Raw genomic sequence first — 7,690 nt, forward strand, 5'->3', positions numbered from 1 at the left:
CAAACTGGCACAATGGCGTGAAGAACAACAACAACAACAACAAAAAAACTGCAGCAGCTACAATCTGCAACTCAAACCTTCCAGTGCAGTTAGGACAGCACTAGACATCCAATATAAGCAAAAGATGTTTTGGGACATGAAAACATGGCTGTTGCATTCGGTAAATGATAGACGAACAACAACAGATGTTAGGCTGTGGTTGTGACAAGTTCTCAACATACCTTGACCAGATACGCAACATGTCCTTTCTGGAGAGCATCTGCTGGATGGATCCATCTACGACCGCCTATGATTATTAAGCGGAAAGACGAAGACGCCCATAAGAAAACATTGCATAAAAACCCGCATCGCACACCTAGCAGATACGGAAGAAACAACTCTGATGGATGTGTGATGGTTAACATTAAAGTTCAGTGTGACTGAAAGTGAAAAGTTATAATTTTGTCAGCTGCCCACCAGCAGTGGCACATGATATTAGAGAGCAATGTAAACTGTCAGTAGAGGAGTAACTTATGAGCAACACTACAATGACATTTAAAAAATCTTTACAGGGTGTTCCCAAGGTAAGCTTTTATGCTGTCATATCTGGCTCTGAAGAATGTACAGGCAGTGTTAAAAGAACAGAATTGCCACGACTGTAGTCAGACATCCTGGACTGAAGCACTTGCACACATGTTTTATACACCTTAAACAAATGACTTATCATTGAATGTGACATGATTCAGGTGGCCACGTGAGCAACTACGTTGTCAATATGGAAGCTACCATGGCCTCAATTCACAAGTGATAGGCCCATCAGAAGCGCCAATCATAATGCTCTTGTCTGCTTCAAGGCCAGCATGCAGACACAGGCCCCTGGCATTCAGCACTGAAGTATGAACATATTTTGTAATGTTCCATTTCACTTCCGATTCTTTTCATTCTCTGTTATTGCTTCGCAAGCTACCAAATTACTGCTATGTTCAGATACGCCACTTCGCATGACGAATGGCAAGGGACAATAAAATGGATCAGTGTAAATACGTGTCCCAGAGCGCACATATCCACAGTGACACTTTTTCCTCATATTCTGCAAGCTTCCTTATGAGCCCAAAAAAGCAATTAACTTAAAGGAAATTTATTAGAAACATTCAATTTTCTGAATTTGTAGCGCACATTGTGTTTAATGTGTTGGCATAAACCTAAAAAGCTTGCCCCTTTTTTTAACCACATGCACTTCTATCACTAGTTTTACTTATTGACATATCAACTACAGCATAATACGCTGGAGAAACACTTACCCAGCTCACCTTCACTTTCTGCAAGCCATGCAAAATTAAACTACTGTAAGAATATGTATCATACAGCTCTTTCAACCATAATGCTTTATCACTACTCTAGACTTACATTTTATTTGCAATGGGTGTTGTGAAGTACAACATTCGTCTTCTTGAGTTGTCTTAGTCAAACAATAATCTACCCAACTATTTCATCCCAAAATCTTCTCTGGAAAATGCTGACACTGAGGAATTCAATTTTTCCAGAAGGTACAATGAACTACAGCGAGCAAAATGCTTAGCGTACTTTTAATTTGGGATGCTTTTGCCATGTGATGTAAAATTGTTTCAGTGCTAACGACACTAAAAAAGTTATTTTGTTACCAAACGAATTAGTTTTTTTGGTAGTTTGCATTTTTCTGATGTACCCTATCGCATACATTTGCTGCTTTCTATACTGAACTATATTAGTTTTGTTACTGAATGTAAGTAATTCTGGGATTTTACATACCATAACCGCAATGACTACGATGTGATTGTCATTTGTTATTGGATGTGTAAATTAAATTCGGGTGTTTTACATGCCAAAAATGCAGTCTGATTATGAAGCATGCTGTAGTGGGAGACTGGATTAACTGTGAACATCTGGGGTTTTTTATCATGCATCTAAATAAATGTACACGAGTTTTTGCACTTCAACCCCGTGGAAATGCGGCTACCGTAGTCAGAATTGAACCTGTGGCCTCAAGCTTCGTAGCAGAATGCCATAACCGCCAAGCTACCACGGCAGATTCTGCATTGCATTTCTGCTAGACACATTAACATGCACAAAATATATTCTTATTAATTGAACACAACTTATGTCCTCGGATTAACATCCAAGAACTTGCGACTTTATCTTTACTGATTAGTTAGCAAAGCACACACAAAAAAAAACCACGTTGCTCAAAAGGCAAACATGCAATCAGCCTCAGTCATCAATAACATACTTTTTTTGTTAATCTTTTGTTCAAGTTAAAGAAACATCCAATACCGCACAACACATGGGCAACAGAGACCAATAATACTCAGGGGACAGATTTGAAGGGTGGGGGGCAGGCCGTTATTTCTTCTAGATATACCTGACACTAACAGGTGAGCAAAATATACTATAATGTGTAACTAGCAATATCATCTTCCTATTAACTATTCCTAGTGCCTTTCTAAGGATAAACTTTTCTCTGCAATCACTTGTGTGTTAGAATTTTGTGCAACCGAGTCGAAATTCACCTGTGTCACTGTTTATTGCATGAAAAATTAGTTTCACATGCTTACATACTTCCACCTCCAGGGAAATGTATTATAATGAAAACGCACAATGTGACTAATTATAAAAAAACCTATTGGCGAACATCTTCGTTGGCTGTTTTCTAAAATGCTTGAAAAATTTCTTATACAAGCATAGTAGTAATTTTATATCTCAAAAATTGGCCTCGAGGACATGGCAAGACAGCCACAGAATAAGATCGGGAAAGATCGGGAAATTTTCTGGAATCGGGAATCTGGAATCGGGAAAGATCGGGAATTTTCTGGAATGAGGTCGGGAAATTTTCTGGCATAAGACAGTCTGCTTATGTAAATTCTGCTCCGATGCAGATTCAACTTGCAAAACATTAGTCTCCCACAATAACTTTGTACATTTATGTATTCTGCAATTAACTACACAATAACAGAGGATACACCAGAACAGTTCATGCAGCAAAGTACTTGTTCGTGTAACAGTACTCAGTAAATTTTTTTTGGCTTAATCTTACAGTTCGGAATAAGAAATTGCATGGAACAGGGACATCATGTAGACCTACTCCCAGTGGTAGCAGAAGCGAATTACAGTAAATTTTCACGACTTACTACAAAGAGCAACAAAAACCAAGTTAACATGAAGATGAATGAAGCCCAGAAAACGGGGAAAATTAACACTTATACATAATCAGCACACTTTTTGCACTGCTCCCGTGTACTTACTGCTTTTGACAGAATTCTTGTTGTTTTGGGCCACTTAAGGAAGGAAGACTGCTTGATCATGATGAGTGGTTATATTTACATACAGAAGAAAACTATTCACAAGGCAGCTCTGGAAGATGATGCCACACCTGAAAAAAAGAAAGAAAAAGAATAGTAATTTTGGTTAATGTGGTGCTCATTTGGGCAAGTTGGAATTCTGATATTTTACATGCCCAGTACAGTTTACACGAACCACGGGAAATACAGGAATGTAGCTACAGCACTGTCTTCCAAGCATACATTTGGAAGCGCACACAGATTTGTAGGACAGTCATGACAATCCCATTAGTTCACCTATACCTATAGTTTCATAGTGTATAGGTGTTTTTCCAAGAACACACATGAAAAGCTCGTCTCCAAATAAAGAATATTTGTAAAATAGTGCACCATCTATACTTCCATGTCACTGCAGTTTATCTTCGTGTATTGCACAGTGTGCCATGCCTGTTAGTAGTACTGGATTACCTCACTGCATAATTTACAGCCTGTGTTAATTTTTCACAACCTTTATCTATGAGTACAATTTTAGTAAAAAGTTTCATGGGAACTATGCAAATGACACCTTTCCTTAAAAGGATATAAAAGAAAAATGATTTCACCAGCATTAGTAAATTAAACTTCCAGTATACCAAAAAGACCATTCTTGCATCAAGAAGACGCTTGGCAAGCTAGAAATGGCACAAAGAGGAAAGACAGGCGGCAGTGCCGTCTTCAAGTTCCCGCAACAGCTCACTGTGACATGGATTACGATGATCTAGGGTCTACTTAATTCCTTATCAGTGAAAAGGGACTACATTATGTTCTAAGGAGTCAAGGACTGAACATGGCAAGTTTCAGGAACTTTTACTGAGCTAATGTGGTCCAAATAGCAATAGAATTTTTTAAAATGCGTAGCATCACACTAACAGACTGGCATTGGGGTTTTCACATGAAATTAAAGAAATGGACTTTCATCTCATTTTCTCTTCTATAATAAACCTATTATAATGAAACTGACGACCATAGAGTTTTCACAGAATACTCTGTCTAAATTGATCTAGGGTTTCTCTTTAGTGTCCTTTAAGTCCTGTAAGCTTGATGTTCCAAAGTTCCAGACAGCAAATCGCACTTCAATCGCAGGGCACAGAACCAACAATAGTTCAGAGGGTTCTTAATGCACGGCCTGTTACCAGGTTCAGTAACATGTGCAGTGGCTTTTAAACTTCTCGCAAAAACTCAAACTTTCCATGTTTCTTTAAATATAGCTGCAAGCAACAGTTAAGGGTTGCAGCCAGTTGTGAACTCATGGACATAGGACAATTCAAATGTGAAGGGCTAATCCAGGGCTCCCATATGAATTCACACCAGCAAGCCAGGAAGCCTCAAAACAAGCATACTGTATGTGCAACTTCGCTTGACAAAAGCAAGCCTGAAACATGTTTGGTTTCAAACATTTTCAACGAAATCTTCACATATGGCTAAGTTTCACGAAACAGTAAAAAAAAAAATAACTGAAAAATTGGCGACTGTCTTGGAACACAAATACCACCACCCTGCCCCTATACAATGAGACAGTCGTTGGGTTGCTCCTTTTATTTCCAACAGAGTTACTATCTAAATAAATGCCCCAAGTCTATAATAAATACAGTGCAGAACCGCTTATAACGTAAGTCGCCGGAGTCGTGAATATCTGCACTATAAGCGGTACCGCACTATAACCAAAACAACGATTTTCAAGCCCTGCACGTATCTAAAACATGTAGACCAAGCAGCCACGGGTATCCAAGAATCGAAGCATGCGACTGGGAGTTTTGCATCCGTTTAAATTACGAACGTTGAAAGATTAATGTCTAAGTACCCACGATCTTCGCATGAAGCAGACAAAGTAATAATTAAAAGAATGTCCAGTTTCGCCCGAAAGGCGAAGCATCAATTGCAGTAGCAAATTAGTAGAGAGCTATAAGGAGTAGGGATAGTAGTTTTATCGGCTGCTAAGCTTGACCCATTCGCTTACTAACTGAATCAACAAGCGTGGTGTCAACTCGCACAATCAAACATGACCCCGACAACCACTATCAAAACGCGGGCGTGGGGAAACGCGGGCCGCCGCAGCGAGCAAAGGTTCGTGCGGTTTATCACTTCAACGGAAAACTGAGCGGCGTAAGCACAGCGCATACAAAGGTCAGAGCCGTGTGGAGATCGCTTTCAAGATACAGTGCACGCGACAACACCGATGCTATCCTCCGCATCGCCCTCCGTTGATCTCCTCTCCCATCAGTGCGCGCACCTCGTTGAGAAGCGTGCTAGCTAGCCGCCCTTCTCAGCAAGATTTTTCCCCGCGGAAAGCCGCATTATAACCGATAGTTCGTCTCACGCGGCTGCACTGTAAGCGGTATGTGTATACATGGAGTGCTATGGGAAAATTAACGTGAGTCTGAAATGACCGTACTATATCCGGTCCTGCAATATAATCGGTTGCGTTATAAGTGGTCTATACTGTAGAAAACTTGTCTAAGGCAAAGGACACTTCATGAATAGAAGGATATACATCAAAGTTATCTTTAAGGGCAACTGAAAACTTGGCTTAACCACGATAAATTTTGCTGCCAAATGTTAGTTTGTAAGTCATAGCAGATTTCCTTGCAAGGCCCCATATCAAATGAATGAAAAATGATAAGGATATGACCATTACCATCAACTGAAAAATGGATAAAGTGAGCAACACCTGCTGAAAAAGGCATGAGTGGCCAGGACAGTCACAAGGACATGATGGAACGTAAGGGGAGAATGCTCCATCGTATTCCACAGTGAAAAAGTGGGTGGCTGAATCAAAGAGGGGGAACCCTTCTGTCCCAGGTGCCCCTCGCAATGGAAGGCCATTAACTGCCAGCCCGAAATAAAACACTGAAATCCAGGATATCGCAATGATTGAGCATCGCAAGAAGGTGAAAGAGTGAACGGAACATACGCTGCCCAACTGAACCTTTTTCGGGAGGCTATCAAGGTGAAATGACTTGGTATGCTCTAATGAGTAAATCACTGTGTGAGACTATTAAGGTGCATTTTATGATGGAAACAGATTTTTCCAAAAGAAAGCAAAGGCTAACGTTTTATTGAAAATTTTGTACGCAGACAGTAACACAGGCAACATCAATGACATTGGGAATCTCAATGTAAATTCATGCATTTGGGTCCTTCCCTTTCTCTGCAGCAAAAGTGCAAAAGTTAAAATTGTTACATTTTCTCATTTCGTCATTAACTTTACTTTCACAAATTATTAACAAGCAGACAGGTCAAAATATATGCTAGCATAGTGGTTGATTCAAATATTATGTAACGACAGCATCACCAAAGCTTTCGTTGTTGAACTTTTTTGGCATATTAATCTACCGATAGCAAGACTAACATTTGCAATTCCAGTAGTGCAACCTAACAATTAAGCGTAATAAAATCTACGTAGTTTGCTTTTAAATATTCATGATATGCTTGACAAGACCTGTACCTAAAACTAAGATAATAAGATGTTATATTTCCGACGTCTTAACATAATTGTGCATGCTGGAAACATGTTTTCAATTTGTCATGCTAGCTTGCGGCACCTGAGGTGCAAGTGCGAGAGCTCGCTCATGTTACATACAGCATTTCCATAACTTGATGTCAACATGCCCAACACTCTCATGCCAGAATGCAATAGAAACGTGAGAAAAACAAGGTGGACTTCCCTATTCTGATTTGCCAGTGTGTGTGATAACTGGAGTAATTTGTGGACACTCATTTGCGGGCTAGTGTAGACGTAGTGGCCAATTATGTCATGGTCACACAATTACAAGCCATTAAACAGAAGAGGCACTATACTTTTTCCCACATATGTTTTCATTCCATTGTGATACTATGCGACCCATACCTTCCGACTAGTGCATCATGATAGATTACCAGTGACCAGATTGCTTTACTTTGCTTCAAGCAGCATTTCCCTGCCTTATTAGCACGGAACAAATGTGCCCTATTTGCAAGCTTTTTATTCCAGCTACTGCACAACTAAAATTTTGATTTGAAAAATAAAACAATAGAAACAAGAAAGCAAAAGCAACATGGCTATTGAACAGAGTAAAGAAAAGTTGCAATCCTTTACAGTCTGTTAACAAGGGCAGTATTCTCGAGCAATCAGTTTCAGAGATAATTTCACTTTCGCAAGATTTCGCACACCTAGTGCCGGATGCGTCCATGTCTTGTGTATGGGCGACAGCGTTCCAGGCACTGTGCCAAGACCGCGTGCTTGGCATTGCGCCAGGGACGGCGTCGCCTGGAGAAGCCAACACATTCGATGATTCAATGATAGTCATGCCAATCTCGCAAAAGTGAAAGTCTCTCTGAAAATGGTTGTCTGAAATACTGCACTAAGTTAGGGATTGCAA

General features: G+C 40.0%; 1 protein-coding gene across 13 annotated transcripts in view; it reads right to left on the reverse strand.

Annotated features, from left to right (window-relative positions):
* The window catches only part of LOC119456826 (PTB domain-containing engulfment adapter protein 1-like), a 73,819-nt gene that overhangs the window by 29,736 nt on the left and 36,393 nt on the right, over positions 1 to 7,690 (reverse strand). For 2 of the 13 annotated variants that reach the window (XM_049669374.1, XM_049669363.1), the window contains one exon: positions 222 to 286. The exons of 10 other annotated variants lie outside the window; for them this stretch is intronic. In XM_049669374.1, the coding sequence (XP_049525331.1) occupies positions 222 to 286 (65 nt within the window). Of the gene's footprint in view, positions 1 to 221; positions 287 to 1,280; positions 1,299 to 7,690 lie in introns of all 13 variants that reach the window. One more of the 13 variants, XM_049669369.1, reaches the window with a different exon arrangement.

Source organism: Dermacentor silvarum, chromosome 6, assembly GCF_013339745.2.
Source record: "Dermacentor silvarum isolate Dsil-2018 chromosome 6, BIME_Dsil_1.4, whole genome shotgun sequence".
NCBI lineage: Eukaryota > Metazoa > Arthropoda > Arachnida > Ixodida > Ixodidae > Dermacentor > Dermacentor silvarum.